Source organism: Heterocephalus glaber, unplaced genomic scaffold (assembly GCF_053883595.1).
Source record: "Heterocephalus glaber isolate CG9 unplaced genomic scaffold, H.glaber_assembly_v1.0 deba00001606, whole genome shotgun sequence".
NCBI classification, from domain to species: domain Eukaryota; kingdom Metazoa; phylum Chordata; class Mammalia; order Rodentia; family Bathyergidae; genus Heterocephalus; species Heterocephalus glaber.
Genome location: NW_028258377.1, coordinates 6,634,316 through 6,653,731, shown reverse-complemented (window position 1 = coordinate 6,653,731; position 19,416 = coordinate 6,634,316). Strand labels below are relative to the sequence as shown.

General features: G+C 35.0%; 1 protein-coding gene across 8 annotated transcripts in view; it reads right to left on the bottom strand.

The window, feature by feature from the left end:
- The window catches only part of Trim36 (tripartite motif containing 36), a 49,204-nt gene that overhangs the window by 10,885 nt on the left and 18,903 nt on the right, over nucleotides 1-19,416 (bottom strand). For 4 of the 8 annotated variants that reach the window (XM_087194701.1, XM_087194703.1, XM_087194704.1 and 1 more), the window contains 7 exons: nucleotides 16,893-17,218; nucleotides 14,429-14,575; nucleotides 9,100-9,195; nucleotides 6,001-6,254; nucleotides 5,647-5,771; nucleotides 3,597-3,884; nucleotides 546-843 (listed from right to left, as the gene is read on the bottom strand). In XM_087194701.1, the coding sequence (XP_087050827.1) occupies nucleotides 546-843; nucleotides 3,597-3,884; nucleotides 5,647-5,771; nucleotides 6,001-6,254; nucleotides 9,100-9,195; nucleotides 14,429-14,575; nucleotides 16,893-17,218 (1,534 nt within the window). Of the gene's footprint in view, nucleotides 1-545; nucleotides 844-3,596; nucleotides 3,885-5,646; nucleotides 5,772-6,000; nucleotides 6,255-9,099; nucleotides 9,196-14,428; nucleotides 14,576-16,892; nucleotides 17,219-17,896; nucleotides 17,918-19,416 lie in introns of all 8 variants that reach the window. The other 4 variants (XM_087194705.1, XM_087194706.1, XM_087194707.1 and 1 more) reach the window with 2 other exon arrangements.

Sequence of the window (19,416 nt, the reverse complement as noted above, 5' to 3'; positions counted from 1 at the left end):
ATTTTCATTATTTAGTCTCAAGAAATTGGAATTATCTGTGTGGGAAAATGTCTAACAGAACACAACTTTGTGAAAGACATGGGAAAGTTTAAAAAACTGCATTTCATAACAAAAGAATAATTTATTATCAAAAAAGATGTGTTATGTATTGGTGACAACTACCCACAGTGAATGCAATCATATATACTGCAAACATCAACTAATAAAAAGAATTTAAAAAGGATGGCAATTAGACCATTTTCCTATGAATGTGGATGCTTTTTAATGATATAATTTAGGTACCATGTAAAAGATTTTAAAAATGTAAAGCTACTTCCTCTCATATCAAATTTAACTGATAAATCTCATTATTCCATGTGTGAGTTCAAGACAACCTGACTCCTTTCCTAAGCCAGACACATAGGCACAACTCTAATACCTAAATCAAAGAAATGTGTACTTCAAATAAGTAAATAATCCAATTCTATTTTCAGTTTATCCTTGCTAAACAAGGATATTTACTTTTAAAATAATTCTTAAAGTTTTAGATAAATAAAAGGCTCTACCTTGGACTGACTGCATCCCGGGGAGAACGAAGCCATTCTTGTAGTTTATTACTGGAAGCGACTCCCACTTTCACCAGGTATGAATATGGCTCCACTTTGAAGGCCCAAAAGTGTTTCCCTTTTGTAATTCCGACATCTCCGATGATGTAGTCCAAGCTTGTGTAATAACCCACTTGGATACGCTCTGCAGCCAGAAGAGTATTAAACCCAGCTCTGCTCTCCACTCGGTCTCTCTTCAGGTTCAGCAAGAGGTGTTCATTATTATAGCCACATTTTTCATCAAAGAGGAAACTGAAGACTAAAAATAGCTTAAAATTAATGTTAGCCTGAAAGCTATTTACTCACATTTCTAATATGATAAATTTTTCAAATAGAAATTACTGAAAAGAGGGCCAGGGATTTAGCTCAGTGGTTCTGCCATCTGCCTCGCAAGCACAAGGTCCTAAGTTCGATCCCCAGTACCAAAAAAGGAAAAAAAAGAAATTACTGAAAAGAAAAGGGAAGAGGAAGGTATCATGCTACCCCAGACAAGTACGTCAAACCAAACCTTCAACTTAGCAATAACTTCCAATATATTCTCTATACCTGCAAATCTTCAGAAAAGCAGAAAAGTATTTTAAATGTATATGAAAATTTAAGAATGCACCTCTTTGAAATAGAAATATAATCACAGAAATTTCACTAACTACATCTCTTCTCTCATCTTTAAAAGGTAATAACATTTTCATAAATATCTACTCAATTTTAAAAAATAGCTACTCCAAATTTTATAAGTTCAGAGAATTTTAGCTATTTTAAATAAGGTCTTATCAATCAAACATACCAGACATGATGTTATGCTTTAGATCTAGACCAGTCCCCAAAAGTCCCATGTGTTCAGAGGTGGGGCTTCTGGAAGGTGCTTGGATCATGGGGGCACCATACCCACCAGTGGGTTAATCCACCAATGAGCTCACGGTCAAATGTGCTGTTAGGAAATCGGGCATCACCTGGAATGGGGTATCTCCCTCCCCTGTCCTCCCTTTGCTCTTTGCTTCCTGGCTGCCTTAGGTTGAGGACTTTTTCCTCCACCAGGCCACTTGGCCATCCTGTTTCTGCAGTACAATCAGCTGAGCAGGGACTGAAACTGAGCCAAAATAAACCTCTCCTTTAAGTGGCAAGTGTCAGGTATCTTGTCCCAGTGATGGGAAAGTAACTAAAACACATGAGCAACATGGTAATGTCTGCAGGGGGAGGGGAGCATGGACTTTGGATTCAGAGATCTAGGTTTCCATCTCCATTCCAACATTTCAGTAGTTTGACATAGTTAATTTCTTCATCTACAGAATGGAGGTAGCACCACTGTTATCACTTCTGTCAACTCAAATCCTTTAGGTGTAACACTGATGGCTAAGCAATACCGAAACAACACAAAAATCCATCAATAAATGAGTGAATGGTAATGTAAATACAGTGTATACATACAGTGGAATATTATCCAGCCTTAAGAAGGAAGGAAGTTACAGGAGCCCTCAAAAAGGAAGGATATTCTGATACAAGCTACAATTCTTGAAATAAACCAGATGTAAAGGACAAATACTGCATAATTCCACTTACATGAGGTAGTCAGAATGGGAAAATTCAGGCAAAAAGTAGGGTGGATTACCAGTCTCTGGGATGAGGAAGAATGGGAAGTCATTGTTTGATGAATGCAGATTTTCACTTTAGGTTGATGAAAAAGTTCTGGATTGTGCAAGTGATGACAGCTACACGGCATTGTAAATGTACTTAATGTCATTGAACTGTACTTTTTTAAATGGATAGAATGGTAAAATTTTACCTGTAGTATAACTCAATTTAAAAAATTACTGCTTAGCAAGCTAAAACCGACCCCTTAGGTAGGCAGACCATTCTTTCTGGTAATGCCTAGTGTTCAGGCATAATCATTCCTGCTTCCTTTCAGTCTCTAAAATCTCCCAGTCTGCACCATAAATTTAAAGATGACCCTATTCATATGGCTTTTCTCAGAGTAAAGGAAGATAACTTGTAATATTTCCTTTCCTCCTCCCCCACCCCAACTGTTACTGAAAACACAAGCTATGTCCAGGATCCTTTTGCTTCCACTTTTGGTTAAAGAGATTACAAAAGAAAGGGGAAATAGTATAAACCGTAAAACATCTACTTTACACTTGCAGATTCTTCCTAAAACTGTTAGATTTTATTAAAATTCAAGAAAAATAATTTCAGCCAACTGTATACACATTTTAATTTCATTTGGAGCCATAATGTACCTAAGGAACATAGTGGGTAACACACTATTCTATTTTGAACAAAAAAGGGAAGTAAGGACAGAGTGCATAAAACATGGGTACATAAGCCACTAAAGATGGGCAAGAGACAATGAGATCTAAAAACCCACTGAAAGTATTTTCAATGCCAACAGATAGGGCAAAATGTTTTCCTGCTAACAAGGCTAAGTACAACTTTAGTTTTAAATGTTTCTCGCCCATTGAGACATGAACATGACCTAAGCTGTAAGTCATTTTCACTCTGTAAAAGTTTCCACTCCATAAGTTGTATCAGTGGATTCAGGGGGAGGGAGGGTGGTTCAGCATAAGGAGCTTTTAATGTGGGGAACAAAGCTGACCATGTGGTTCTAATGTGTGTCACCATCCCCATGTGTCAAGACTCACACTGAGTTAGCTAGAAAGCCACAGACCAATAAATTTTTAAAATATCTTCCCAGATATAGAGATTTGTATAAAGTGACCAAAATCTGAATTATACTATTTTAAACTTTTAAGGTAGCGTTCAAGCTATTTTAATCCCAACTCTGCTCACTCAAATATCATCCTTTCATACTCTTCTCTGATTGAAATCAGTCAAAATCTAATTCTGTTCTCAGCCTACAGGGTAAAGTTGAACTATTCACCTCATTTCTAAGTTCCAGCTCAGTATGGAATCTACTAATCCAGAGTCTTCAAAGAGCAACAGCTGGTTTCAATGTACATCTACATAAAGACACAGAGAAGTTTATACTATCAAGGTCTCCTCTCACTCTATCCCCAGTACCTGGAGCAGGTGGAGTATGAAGAATCAGCTCTCTGCTACAGGGACTGTAGATGGAGCCCTTGTACGCTCTCACTCGGAAGGCGTAGTGACTGTTATCTTCAAGATCAGAAACAACCTTGTTTGTGCCACACACTTGGATCTCATTCCATGACATGTCTTCATCTCTATTAATCTTCCGATATTCCAGAACATAGCTATCAGCTTTATCCTTTTCGGGATGGTACCAATTTATCAAGGCATTGTTATAAACTTTGCTCTGTTCCTCATTAATTTCAGGCACATCTATGCCTGAAAGAATTAGAAAAAACAATGTTAAAATATTGATGTTTTAAACATGTATTTTTTTTCTCCATAAAAATGATGTACTGAGGGCCAGGATTTAGCTCAGTGGTTCTGCCGCCTGCTTTGCAAGCACAAGGTCCCAAGTTAAATCCCAGGTACAAAAAAAAAAGATGTACTAACAATGGTTTCTATACCATCCAAGAATTTTCTAAATTTATAATACTATGTATAAGAAAAAGAGTAAATATAAATATGGTATATTATAACTGAAATGAGAAGGAATGAAAAAAACAAAATTTGAGACTCAATTATAGCTTCAAGTATTATCATTATTAATTCTGAAACACCATAAATTACATTTTTATCCATGCTTTTCAATGTACTGAATAACAGCTTTGGACTTAAAATTTTTTCATGTGCATCCTCCCATATACAAATTATTATTTTAATATTTTAAAAAGTTTGGTGACTTTCAAAATCTCAATGAACATTATATATTTCCTTTCATATTTTCTTCAGTAGAATTGTAAAGCAATTTAATTTTTCTTAGTATAAATGTGATACATATTTTTGCAAGAAAACCAGAAACTAAAGAAAACACACAAGAAACTTTAATTGAAAGATAATCACTAAAATACCTTTGTATAGATCTTGCAAGTATTTTCCCCTCAAAATACTATACTATATGGGTATAACAACATTTATTTATTTTGGGAAACAGGTTTCTAATATTTCACTAATAACAGAATGAGTAAATATTATAGCTAAATCTTTGTGCATATGCCTAATTCTTTATACTAAATTCCTAACATTGGAAATAGTAGGAACAATAAGCTATAAAAGCTACACATGCAGGCATACATACACCATACACACACACACACACACACACACACACACACACACACAATTTACATCAAATCATAGTGGAGGATATGAAATGAAAAAGAGAGGTTTCTCCTTTATTATCTCCCAGCTACTATAAGCAAGATAAATGTATGTCTGTGTTTATTTATATTCCTGAATATCATATTGCCTTAAGATCTCCAAAGTCACCCAAAATACATTTTAAAGTTTTAAAAACAGAACAAATTACAAAATAACATGAACGACTTGTCTTTTTTTAGACAGGGTCTCACTAAGTAGCTCAAGCTGTCCTTAAACTCACTATGTAGCCCAGGCTGGTCTGCAACTTGCGATGATCTTCTTGCCTCAGCCTCCCGAGTGCTGGGATTACAGGCATGTGCCATCAGTCCCAGGTATGAATGACATTATTAATCCCACACCCTTTTCTTGAAACATAACTTACTAAAAAAGGTGCATGTAAGGAAAAATGAAGGGAATAACCATCAGTGGAAATCCAGGTGAGTATCATTCATTCTTCCCTACCTACATTTCTTAGTGATTTTCTGCTGTACACTGGGTATAACCCAATACTATAAATGGTCAAAATGTAAAGTTTTAAACCAGAACTGTATATTAACAAGTATATCTATCTTAAACTTAATTTTTTCAAAATGCTATTTTAAAAAGGATATATACAACATGCCATTTGTGCAACATTCAAAAATACACAAACCAACAGAACACAGTTTTGTCCATAAAAATATAGCCAAAAAAACATAAATGGGATATAATTTTAGGACATGATGATCCAGGGCAAATGAAATACTGCTTTCTCATGTCAAAATAAACAGAACTGTGTGTTTTTTCTATACAGTGTAAATTCAGACTAAAATAATGAAGTTTTGCCTTTACTAAGACTTACCACTAGAGAAAAAGGACAATTCTCCAAGAACTTCTGTTTGTTTATATGTATTAACAACATAGTCTTCAAAAGAAGTCTGGGCTGCTGGTCTAAAGCTCTTCAAAGATTCTGTAGCTTTCTGTATTCTGCACACAGACAGTTTAGATAAACATGATTTTTAAAAAGTCAAATCAGACTAAACATCTGCAATGTGATGAACAAAAGAAAACTTACACTTCACTCAACACTCAAGAATGAAGCAAAGTACATATTTCAAACTAACAGTACTATGAACCACTCTGGAACTAAAGTTGAAATACACAGTGGCGTTTAATGACACTATGCCAAGGAGATTCTCAAGTGGAAAGTAAATACCTGAGGTGGAGCTGCTTTGCTGTCTGCACAAAGCAAGACTGATCCGTCTCCTTCAGCACCTCTTGAGCATATCCCACAAGCCCATTGTTCTCCAGAAGTCCCTGATACTCTTCCACTTGAGTCTGAAATTTGTCTAATCTTAGTTTCTTAGAGACATCAATTGCTTTCAGAACAGATGATTTCCTCTCTTCTAGAATTTCAAAAAGCTTTTCAAAATGTGTAATTGCTTCTTCTTTAGCCCTCTCTCCATTGCACTGTAATAAAATAAGTATAGGTATTACTTAATTTGTTGAATCCAAATATCATTTCACAAAGTTCTATATATTTCACTTAGTGATAGTCAAATTATCAAAACAAATCCAGATATTATGAAGAAAAAAATTTGTCTAACTCTGAAATTTTCAAAACAATAGTATGGTATCAAATACACTTAGTGAAGAATAACAACTTTTATCAAGACTTATTTTGTAATTTTGTAATATTGTAGTTAAGTTTTTCATCTCCAAAGTCCAACAATAGACAATTTATTCAATGACATTAAAACAATTTTCAGTTATTTATAAAGGAATCTGACGCAGAAAAATTGATTTAATTAGACAGAGTAAAACTTACTTCTAGAGTTTTATACAGTATTCATTTCAACTTCAAGAATCGTTTTTAACTCTTTCTCCACTATCCCTTTTTTAAATAAGTTAAATCACAGCTACAAAACTAAAACAAATTAATTACATTTTTCACTGAGATAAAAATCTAAGTTTCCTACTCAAATTAATTTAATTACAATTTGAACCCTGACTCTATTGTGTGACCTTATTCAAATTACTTAACTTCTCTATACAGTGGACCCTTGACTTACAAACTCAATTTGTTTCTGAAGGCTGGTTGTAACTCAAATTGGTCAATTGAAGGCTCAAGCTCCTCTACACAGCCTTCAAAGTCTCCCTCCTGTATACAGGCAGATCGCAGTGTCCTTAGAGAGACACTGGCCTGGGATTTCTTAATTAACCCCACACAGGAAAGGATGTTGTAATGTTCCTTCCAGAACTCTTTAAGGGTTAAATCTGAATCTGAGACCATCTGGAAGGGTAAACAGTCAGCATATGGGTTATAATTCAAGACTTTGGTTGTAAGTTAAAACTAAAATTCCAGTCATAACCCAAGTTGCTCATATGTCAGGCTGGCTGTAAATCAAGGGTCCAGTGTACATGCCATTTTCTCTTGTAAAAACTGTGGATTGGGCTGGGGAGTAAATAGTTTCAATGCCTAGCATCTGCCCCAAAAATCTAGATGAAAAAACTGTTTAGGTTTCTGTGATGATTAAAAAAGTTTTGCACAAAATTCTACAATGTCACACACTGTAAATAAGAAAAGTCCATACAGTTTATTGACTTTGTCATAAAATGATTCTTTGTAGTATTTACTAAATATTTTTAATCCCTATAAAAGCAGAGTTAAATGTGATTTTGAAAACAAGACCAGCAGAGCACTCATAAGCACTCATCATAATGGACCCAACAGAAAAATTAATTTGTAAGAACACTGTTAAACACTGACAATATATGGCAGAAATGCACTGTGTATTTGCCAATGGCTTCTGGCCAACATGTACAATGATTATTTTTTCAGATTTCCTTCTCTGTTTCCTAGCTCCAACAGTCACACTTTTTAGAAAGAAAAGGGGCAGAAAAAGACTTTGATAGAATACTTAGAATACTTGAACAGAATTTCAATGCCTATCACATTAAGCTCAGAAACATCACTATACATAGATTAAAAGACCTATTTCTGGCTAAGGATAATCGCAGGAGCAAAGACAGTGTTACCACTGTCACCGAGTAAAAGTCAAGAAAGGAGACAAATTCTCCAGTGCAGAAGATTCTTACTTATCAGGAAGGTTTATCAATCTACAAATGCAGCTCAGGCCAAAGGCAGAAAACATTCAACACTCAACATCTCAGATCTCACTCAAGTTCAGGAAGAAAGCACTACTATATGAATACTTAATCCCTGAGTTCCTCAGCTTTTTTTACTTAGTAGATGATAAACCCCAAAACAAATGCTGGGTTTCCCTTATTTCAGAAGTAAAGGCAGCATGACTGAGGGAACCTATAGGGTAATGTTAAACCGAGAATGACGAAACATATAATCCCTGGAGATACACACTATTAGGTAATAGTTTGCTTTGTGCTGGGAGATTATATCAAACTGAGTGAATGTTATTTAATCAGACAAAAATATGAGAAAATTCCCCTTAAATTACATGGGAAAATAACTTAATACATAGAACAGTAAATGCTGGGAACCAGGGGTGCCCAACAACTGAGCTATAGCTCCAGACCTTTTTTATCTTTTATTTTGAAACAAGGTCTTGCTAAGTTACCCAAACTGGCCTCAAACTTGCAATCCTCCTGCCTTAACCATCCAAGTAGCTGAGATCAGAAGTATGTGCCACCAGGCCAAGATTTTGGGGCACCTTTTATAAATATCATCATATAGAATATATTCTTTTCTATCTGGCATTTACTTTTAACATTGCAGGATTCATCTACACTGTTGTATGTAGTTGTAGATGGTTTATCCTTCTATTTTCATTCCACTGTTTATGGATACTGTATCTGGATAGTTTCCACTCTGTAGCCATCACAAACTCTACAGCCATGAACACTAATACATGTCTTTTTGTAAACAAATGTAGAGCATATAGTCAGGATTACCTGGAATTTTAAATGGAAACCAGGTCCTATCCACACAGAGTACATTTTTCAAAAGCAATTTGTTCATTTTTTAAAATACTTATAATACTAAAGCTATCATTTCCATTATTGCCTTATTTCCTTTTGAGACTTTGTTACTTGTCATATAAAGAGTCATTCTTTCTTCTATGTTCCAGCGTTACTTAATCACTGATTGATCACAATACTGATGACATAGGGTCATCATTTATTTTTTAAACCTGTTTCCCTAGTCCCAGAAAAGTAGAGATAATATCTACCACAACTTTATGTTCCCAGCTCGTGTAACAGCCTTAGGATTTTATGAACAAATAAATGCATGTCAAAATACATAAATGAAAACTATATAAACCAGTTTGTTACTTACCTCTGTTTCTTTCATTAACAAATTTAGTTCAGAAATTTGACTTTTCACCTGGCTTTCTTTACCAATAAGGTAATCAATATCCTTTGAAAGCTTTTCCTGTTGAAACATATTCATAATGCAAAATTTAGCAAAAGCCTTGTGTGTTTTTTTATATTATCCAGACAGTAAAATCAGCTATGGTGATTAGATTTATTAACCAAGGTAAACAGTTACTGGCCTTACGCACAAAGGCCCCAGGATAAATAGAAAATTAAAAGTAGGCTGGAAAAAAAAAATAAAGTAGTGATTCTGAGATTATTCAAAAGTTCTAAATATGTACACAAATAATAAATTTTTGTTGTTTCATTATCACCCTCAGAACTCTTTCTCCTAAGACTTCTAAGTAAATAAAGGCAACAATCCAGTCTTGTCATCTATCAGACTTTATAATTTATGCTCATATACACCTACATGTACATACCATACACTACAGGAAAAGTAACAAAAAGCAGTCCAACATAATTTAGATATTCATTAAATAATTATACATTAATGAAAATACAGATTTATAAAAATAGGCAATTTCCAGAATTTACTGGTTAATTTGTTTATAAGGTAATCTTTTCAAAATTTAAATGATTTCATATAGAAATGCTATCATGGGTTTTGGTGAGGTTCCTAGTCTAGCCCAGAAAACATACTCTGTGCTATTTTCATATATTATTAAAGAACAAAAGCCCTGAAAGCACTTTGGGATAAAAAGTTAAAACAAACAAATGCGTTTATAGTCTGAAGAAGAACACTTAGAAAACATCTCCAAAGCTGTGGCCCTAACAGGATCTGAGCACTGAAGTGGGAAGGGTGGGCACAAAAGAAGGAACAGACTCAGCTTCTAGGAACTGGAGAAATAAGTCTCCCCCCATATTATCTTCCTCTTTTCACTTGGACCACATAATAGGAAGAAAGAATGTACACACAAATACAAGTCACAGGCTTTGCAGGACTCATCTATGTTTCCCAAGAACACCCAGAAATCACAGTGAGTTTCCAGATGGCTCACTGAAAAGACAGGAAGAACTTGTCAGGCAGAGGAATGAGATTTCTGGGTACTACAGGCAGATGGGATCAAGAAAGAAGTGGCAGGATGAGAAGAGGCATAAAATTTTGTCTCAACAACAGATTTTACAGATGAGGGAGCCAAGACGTATGAGTACAAATACCCTATATTAAAGAGCTGAACCAGAAACCTACTCCCCCTACTAACCACTGACCACTGTCCCACAGGCAGAGGTGTTTTTTTAGCACCAGGCTGCAAGTCAGAAGACAGTTCTAATATTACACTGTCCCTCTTGGGGCCATGCTGAGATCAGAAGCACTAGGTACAGGTCATAATAGTCTTTTTTAACTACAGTGGCAAAGAACTAAATTTGGCCATTTAATTTGAAGTAAGGCTTAGTTCAAAGCTCAAATTAGAAGTAGAAAAAGGGTAAGATAAGTTAACCCACAGAGGTAAGAACCAGAGAAGAACTGATGTTAGAATTTAGAAACACCATCATTCATAGGTCTTCAAAAAACAGATGAGTATCAGACACTAATGCTAGGCACTGGCAATAAAAGAAAAACGTAAAAGACAGGCTCCCTTAGCCATAGGAATTTCACCTCATGGGGAAAGCAGTTTTAAATAAATCATGGAACTAATCTGAGGCTACTTTCTCAAGACTCCAAAAATGCTCAGAAGCCTTCCTCTGGAACAGTGGCTTTCAATCAGTGGTGTGAATCTGAGTCTCCTGGGTGCTAATGAAGAACACAGAGGTCAGGTCCCATGAAGGAGGACAGGACCAGCCTCTGTAGCTGTACCAAGTGACCCAGGCGAGGCTAATTCTCACCAAAGTTTGAGAACACTGTTTCCCTCTGTCAATCATGTCCACAATCAAAGGTTTCAAAGAAACATTAGTCAACAAGCCAAGGGAGAAGGAAGAAAGAGTCATCAATAATCATGCTAAAATCTCTTTTAGGTAAGCAGGCTAAAAGAGCAATACATGTGGTCCTTTTCTCCAGAGTACAGTTTTAAAGGTGATATCAGCTCTGCTCTATCTCTGAAAATGTTTACAATAAAATACTGGGAAGAAAGGATATAATACATTTTAGTCACATACTCCATATACAAATGCTTTAATTACTTCCTTATTCAGGGAGGAGAGTTTATAAAAATATTTACATTTTCTACTCTTTTAGGTCTTAGTTAATAACTTGTCTAAAATCAAAGCCATCATTCCACAAGAGATAACAGCACAGGAACACAAGTTTTAAGTCCTCTTTAGAAATCTATGGAAATTATCAATGGGAAACAAAACTAGCAAAATTTCCTTAGGAAACACTGCTCAGTAAAATGTCTACAAACTACTACAGATATAACTGTAGAAAAATAAAGATGAGCCAAAACACAACTCTCTTTAATGAAAAAACTATAGTGTGTGAGAAGGTGAAAAACCCACGGCCACCCAAAGGTCAAAAGGCATCCTCTAGAGATGTTGCCAGACTGAAGGAAAGATAGTGAATACCTAACCATGGCCCCTTTTCCAGGTACAACAGGATTTCAAAGCCTTAGCAGCCCTTCACAAAAACCCAACAGGCAGGAGTTGGAGAGCTCCCAGATGGCAGAGCACAGGAGTTCCTGAAGGGTGGCACAACCGAATGGGGGATGGGAGCTCCCGGCCCATTTCCACAGACCACGCCCTACACACCCTAGGTTCACCCTCTGTAATATCCTTTCTGATAAATCAGTAAATGTAAATAAATGTTTCCTTGTCTTTTGTGAGCCATTCGGAACCTGCAGAGAGGGTTTTATAGTTTTTATAGGGCTCGAATGGCACATGAAGTGGGGTAGGGCAGTCTTGGGTACTTGAGCCCTCAACCTGTGGGATCTGATGCTATCTGCAGGTAGACAGGGTCAGAATGAACCGAATAGAAGCCACAGCTGGTGTATGATACAGAACTGACTGACTGCTTGCTGGTGGGGTGAGAGCTCCACATTATTTGAGTTCACAGAAGCCTTCTGCGTTGACCGCTACAATCTGCGAGGAGAGGAAAAGCACGGCTTGTCCTTCCCGACACAATAGCTTAAGTGTACACTACTGCAAAGACCTATGCTAGATAGTAGAAAAAATGCATAGCTTGTATAAGATTAAGCCTGTAAGAAACTGAAAAAAAGACAAAATTTAATCACAAACAGTGATATGTGGGGCAAGCTGTCAAGGCGTGATACAGTGACAAAGAATGGATTTACTCTCCCACTTGAATCAACCTAACAAAATACATAAAAAGCTCTCAAGATACTGGACTTCAAAAACAAAGGGGGGGGGGGCGGGGATTTAGCTCAGTGGTTTCGCCGCCTTGCTGCGCAAGCGCAAGGACCCGAGATCGATCTCCGGTACAAAAAAAACACAACAAAGAGGAGAAAGTTTCCCTGAAATTTTCCCTGAAAAGTTGGAAAACAAGATGAGCCTATGACTGCCATAGCTTACTGTCTGGAAAAGATTTCCAAGGCCACGCACAGCAGAGAAATCACATGGAGCCCAGGGTCTCCCATGAGTGTAGATGATGAGACTGGAACCTGGCAAGCCCAGTAATTTTAAGACCTAACATGGAGAAATACAGAACTGCAAGGCCGGGGATTTAGCTCAGTGGCACCACACCTGCCTCGTAAGCACAAGGTCCTAAGTTCGATCCCTGGTACCAAAAAAAAAGAAATACAGAACTCCAAAGATGTACCATCTTAGTTACTTTTCTCATTGCTAAGACAAAATACCTGACACCCAAAGTTAAAGGGAGAAAAGTTTATTTGGCTTACAGTTTGTAGAGGTTTCAGTCCATAATCAGCTGGCTCCAAGACAGGGTGACACATGGCAGAGGGGCAGCAGTTCATGGCAGACCAAAGGTAGCAAAGCAACAAGGGAAACTTAACAGCGTCTTTCTGCCCCTTTTATCCCACCTAGACTACCGGGATTAGAATGATGCCAAACCAATCACTCACGTGTAGCAGTTTAATAAATCACACGCTCTTAACCCCAGCATCACATATTCCAGATTCAGCCACTTCTGAAAAAGACTGCAGGAGGCTTCGGGGGTACATCTAGACACAAGCCGTAACATGTACCTTGCAATGATCAACTAATGTGTATAAGGAAATGACCAGAAGCCATGGCAAGAATAACCCAAAGGATGAGAGCTCAAAGGGCTGGGATTAGTGCCAATTTCCAGCATCCAATCAAAGAGAAAAAGCCAAAATCAGGAAGAGTAATGAAAGGGTTTTACCTACATAGCCAGGTAAAATTAGCTCTAGAACTAAACACTGCTCTGTTCTACCTAACAAAGCTTAAATCGAAGATCCAAAACAGTTTCCAAAAATAGTCACAAATCCAGTGAAAACTCAGAAATATTTGTAAGAATACAAAATATTCAGCACCAAAAAAGGTGAAATTTACAATACCTAGCAGCTAGTCAAAAGTTACTAGGCAGACAAATCAGCAGAGAAATATGAAGTGCACTAATAAGAAAAAAAAACATAGGTGACAGAATTAGTAGATAAGAACAATAAAACAATTGCACCTGTATTCCACATGTTCAAGGATGACAGAGTAAATAGTGACCATGACGTACAAAAAGTACAAAAAAGTATATATATATATGCAATTAGATACAGGATAGAAACATATGTGTATACACATTTTTATATTGTATATACTGGTGTGTGTGGTTTTATATTATATATATGTAATAATTTAAAAGGGTGGCATTATTTGTGGATTATTTTTGAAATACTGTTTACATAAAAAAAGAATGAGACCAGCAGTATGACACCACCACCTATTTTGCTACTCATTATCAAACTTGAAAGTTTTAAATGGTCTTGTACAAAATCAACAAAGAGGAAGTAATTCAGTTTTAGCTAGTAAGGATCCCAACCAGAATAAATAAAAAAGGTTATACTGATTCTACAGGTAAGAAATAAGAATCAAGTTTCTTCAAAAATAGCTACTATGCTTCAAAGCCTGTCTTTCCTATTTACACCCTCAATCTTGCAGGCATTGGGCTCATTGAGGGATCAGGGAAGTGTCCTTCACCCTTCTCTCTTCCTGAGAGATCCGAACTATCAGTGTAGGCTTCAACATCTAATGGCCAAAGAACCATCATTCAGAAAAACTAGCAAACTAGTGTAAGAAACGCTTCACATCACTAACTCCTTTCAGTAAAACAGACCACAACATAAACTATGATATTATAAACAAAAACTTACAGGCATAAAGTTTCAGAGAATTAAAATTCATTTCCAATACTAAACAAGCCCCACCTTTAAGGTTTTGTAGGCACTGCTCATGGTGGTTACACGGTGATTGGCATGATTACCACCCAACTTGCAGAGGTGACAAACTGGCCTCCTACACAACTCACAGTACATGTTTATTCTCTCTGTTTCATGTTCTGGACACATTAAAATCTGTTGAATAAAGAATAAAAATATGATTAGTTTCAAACTATTACTTAGTTTCAAGTAATCTGATAAAAAACTAAAATACAAATAGCATTTGCTTGACAAACTCAATAAAGCCATTTAAATGAATAAAGGTATAAAAGAAATAAAAATGTTTGATATAACATATATTATCTATATTAGAATTACTATTTTTCAATTTGAATTTTTCAATTTAAATACATAGCTATTATTTCTCCCAAACTTGGTGATAACAAAGTAAAAGATTCACTCCTGTTAGATGCAAGTGAAATGTTTAGTCAAGTTAGAAAAGCCCTCTGACTACCCTGAGTAGGCAAATATTTGTGATCATATTCATTATTTTTATAAGGTACCAGAACTTATGAGAATCTATAATGCAACTATCCCTACAAGAAGTATGCTGCTATGAGACTCTTGGGATGTTTTGTGATGTAAGCTTCTAATGTGTTGGCTTTTACAACATCAATTACATCCTAGAACACTTTATGATGTAAGCTTCCAAGGTGTCACTTCTTACCAGTTAATTACAAACACAATGACCAACTGAGTTTTCCCATTTGATTAAGCATCTACATCTTTATTTATTCTGTAAACTATGTAGATACATTTGAAAGTGAAAATAAAAATAATCATTTCAATTTCGAATGAGAGGGATATTCAGTACACTAATGAAATCAAAAAGTTTTTCATCATTCCAATAGATTCAATTTTAGGCAACTATAAGTAGTCTGCTAATTTACAGATATTTAAAGCAAACAAAAAACAGTTGAATATGTTAAATCCTAATACTAACATAGGTTCAGGGGAAAAAAAATTGGAAAAGATTTTAAGTTTTTCAGAATGTCTAAATTCTTACATTCTCAAAGCTATTATATTTAATATAAAATATAAAGTTGTATTTTCTCAAGAAATGATTAAAAGGACTCATGAGCAAATATCCCACAGCACAAGGGATACCCCTTTTAAGAACTGTACTGTATTGAATAACACAAAATACTTGATGGTAAAAACTATTTTTCTCAGTGTAGCCTATTTATATTTCTTTGCTTCTCTTATCCATCTTTCATTATATTTATAAAATACAAAGTATAGGAATGTAATTTATACATAAAATTTCATGAAATCCTCAAACCTAATATAACTAATAACCAGTCCCTTCATAATCAAATAATATTAATGAATTTAATTAATCTTTTAAATGAAACACTGAGAACTGGGCATAGTGGTGCACACCAGTAAACCCAATAGTCAAAGGCTAAGGGAGGATTGTTGTGAGTTCAAGGCCAGCCTAGGCTCCATGTTGAGTTCAAGGCCAGCCTGAACTACATAGAGAGACCCTATCTGAAAAAACCTAAATAAATAAGTGAAAGAAAGAAAGAAAGGGAGAGAGACTGAAACATAGGTTAAAATCATAAATTTTAAAAAATCAATAGCCATGAGAATCTAAAGTGAGATGAAAACATGAGGATTAAATTAAGCTATTTGATAAATCTATAGCCAGTTTGAGAAAAGGATCATTCAGAATGTGGAAGCATAAATTATTGTTGTTTTAATCTACCAGTCATATACTGCTTAATATGATGTTAGAAACGTTCAGCTCAGTTTCAAGATAACTTTTGAGATCCCCTTCTTTTTCACTAAATTTATGCTTAAGGATATAATCACATATTTGTATTTACCCAAGTTATTAAGTTGTAAAGAACGAAGACTTTAAAAGAATCAATCATAGTTTTTAAAACTACATAAATTAGAAAACGAAGATATCCAATAATCATTCTGCTTTTCAGTCACATACCAGGGCAAACAACAATACTCAAAAGTTGTTAGCATTACCAAATAAATTAATCAGAATGTTAAAGAAATGCAGATTCTGCCTCAGATATTACATAATCATTATAATCACAAGCTTCAAAATACTAGATTGTAATTATTCTTTATTCACAGTACAATGACTAGCTAACTACAAATATCAGAAAAATATTTCACAATCAAATCTCGTAGGTAATTATGAGGTCATCACTCTAAAACACTAAAGCTTTTTAACATTAGCCATTAAAATCTTAAACACAACATTTCTCCTATTACTCAAAGGTATCATTATAAAACTCATTTATTGTATTGTATTACACTGTATTGTAATAGAACAAACCAACATTTTTGTCTTCCATGCTAGATTTTTAGCCCCTAAGTAACTCCTACTAAGATGCCTTAAATTCTTATACTTGCTTTTAATGCTTCTTTCTGTTAAGTTCTAGCCTCATAATAACCTATTCGTAACATTAAGTGTAATATTCTAACTTACCTTGGGTCTAAAATTAGTGGTGGGGCCCACATACTCATGCTGAGCTTTCACAGTACCCCAAGGATGATAAATTTTGAAGCATTCATTGCAGTAGCTTGCACTACAGTCCATGCAACTTTTTGTGGATTCTTGAGGTGGTGGCTTACAAAGGTCACACATAATGGCTGTGGCTGCCCTAGCTGCCTGGCGGTATCTCTCAACAATGGTTTCCAAAGTGAAATTTCGAAACAAACCATTGATTCCGCGTTCTCCAAGATCCACATCATGTTCACAACCAGGGCAAGGAAAAGTAGTTGTCCTAGGAGTCAATGAATTTCGCTTCCAGCCTGCATAATTAGTAAGTACTTGTTTAGTTACATCAGTAGGAAATAATTAGAATTTTTAAAAGAGGAGGTATGTTTTAGAAAGATAAATATGTTCCAGAAACAAAAAGTATCAAAAGAGTTCCCATTTGAATCAATTTGTATTCTGAAAATGCTTCTCTAAAAACTATTTTTCTTTATTATACAAAAGACAAGCTCAAATTAATACTTATCAGATCAAAAAGGAAAAATCATATAGTAAATTCCATATAGACCATCATATACTATCCCAAATATAGATATAAAGATAAAGCATGTAATCCAATACTACATGGATCAGAATCATTTATAATTATCTATTATACACCACATCCAAAGGCGTTTAAATGAACAGCCTTAGCTAACTAAGAGAAAGTAAGTGGAAGGATAAAAGAGCAAGAGTCATTAACACAGGCCCTATGGATAGGCCCTGCAAAATTTTCCACATATGTATTTTCTGGTTAAACAAACTATAACTTCTGTAAGATTCTCAAGGACATATGTGAACATAAAATTTTAAGAACCTCTTCAATAGATTTTCCACTGTAGTATTGTTTTATCTGGAAAAATTCAGTAGGCAAGATCATTACTTAAGTGCAATCTACAGAAGAGTGAAACAGTCATTTATAGACCTAGAATGTAGTAACTTTAAGAGGGACCAACCATTTAATATCTTCTTATGACCTGAAACAAAGAATCATTAAGATTACTTACTTCAGTTAGACATGTTACCCAAGTAATTTTACAATGTATTTAATACAATGAAGGGACTTAAATATCACTTTTTTTTTCAGTGTAATCATCCTGATTTTTAACAAATCAAGAAACACAGGCAAACATTCCTTACCCACTGGTTCACAGGAATCCAAAACTGTATATTTAACACAGGTGCACACATACCATACTCCTTTCTCTCACTTAAAATATATTAGAGTATGTAATCTTGATTGCCCCCAAATAACTCCCTTAATATAAACACAAACTTCCTAAGCTCCAGCCTTCTTTCATACTACCATATATCTAGTACCAAAAGTGAATGGTTAAACTTAATATGCCACAACTTAGAAAAAGTCTAAGTAGCTACATTAATATTGCCTTTGGACATTACTATCATCACTCCACAGAGTATCTTTAAAAATTCCTGGCTTGATATCACTAATGGTAAAATTTAGCAATCAGCCACAGTATTACCTATTTGAAATGACTTTATAGCATGCTAAAACAGCACTGGTCCCCAAAAGCTGCTGATGAAACAAACATGCAGAATACTTTAATATGTACATTTAAAGACTTCTTAACATTAATACATACAAAATAACTGTCCCACAAAAATTTGAAAATCCTACCCTACATATATTCTTGTGATGATACTAAGCACATGCAATACAGTCCAAGATGTTTCACACCACAGCAGGCATATCATGAAATAAGCAGCAAAGCTAGTTGTAAAACACATGCCAATGAAAACTTTATTTAGTGAAAAACAAGCCAAACAATTCTGAAGTGATATGGTGCAGTGGTCAAGTTTAAACAAATGAAAATTCACAATTAACTGCATGCTTCCACAGATGAACTAGGTACTGGGAATTTAAATGAATAAACAACTCATGTCAACAGTCAATGTTAAAAATGGGGAGTGACTAGTATTGGTTTTATGATGGTTGTGATCAATTAGGTAATGAGATAAAGCAAAATTAAATCATGACAACAAAATCATGCTTTAATATGTATACTGGTGACACCCAAATTTTGGTCTTCAGGTTTAGATGTCAAAAAGAAAAAAACATATTTCATCCCTTTTCTGTATACCTCGGTTAACTTGTTTTTACAGTCAAAAAATTAAGTATAAAGCATCACATCAGACTTAAGTCAGACAAAATATTAAAGAAGTGAATATTACTTAGTTATCTGAATAAATACGTTGGCTATTTTTCTAAACAGATCTTGAAAATTCAAATTTTTCTTATAAATCCTGAAGAACACATTTCATCTATATTCTACCATTGTTGTCATAAATACAAACATAAATGTTAGGAAATAAAACAGGACAGATTTAAGGCTATTCTGGGAAGTAAACATAATGAAAAAAAGAAAAGACAGTGAAACTAAAATGTAATAGAGTCAATTTTCAACTTTCTCTACCTGTGCTGTCTAATATAATTAGCCAATGTTGCTGTCAAAAT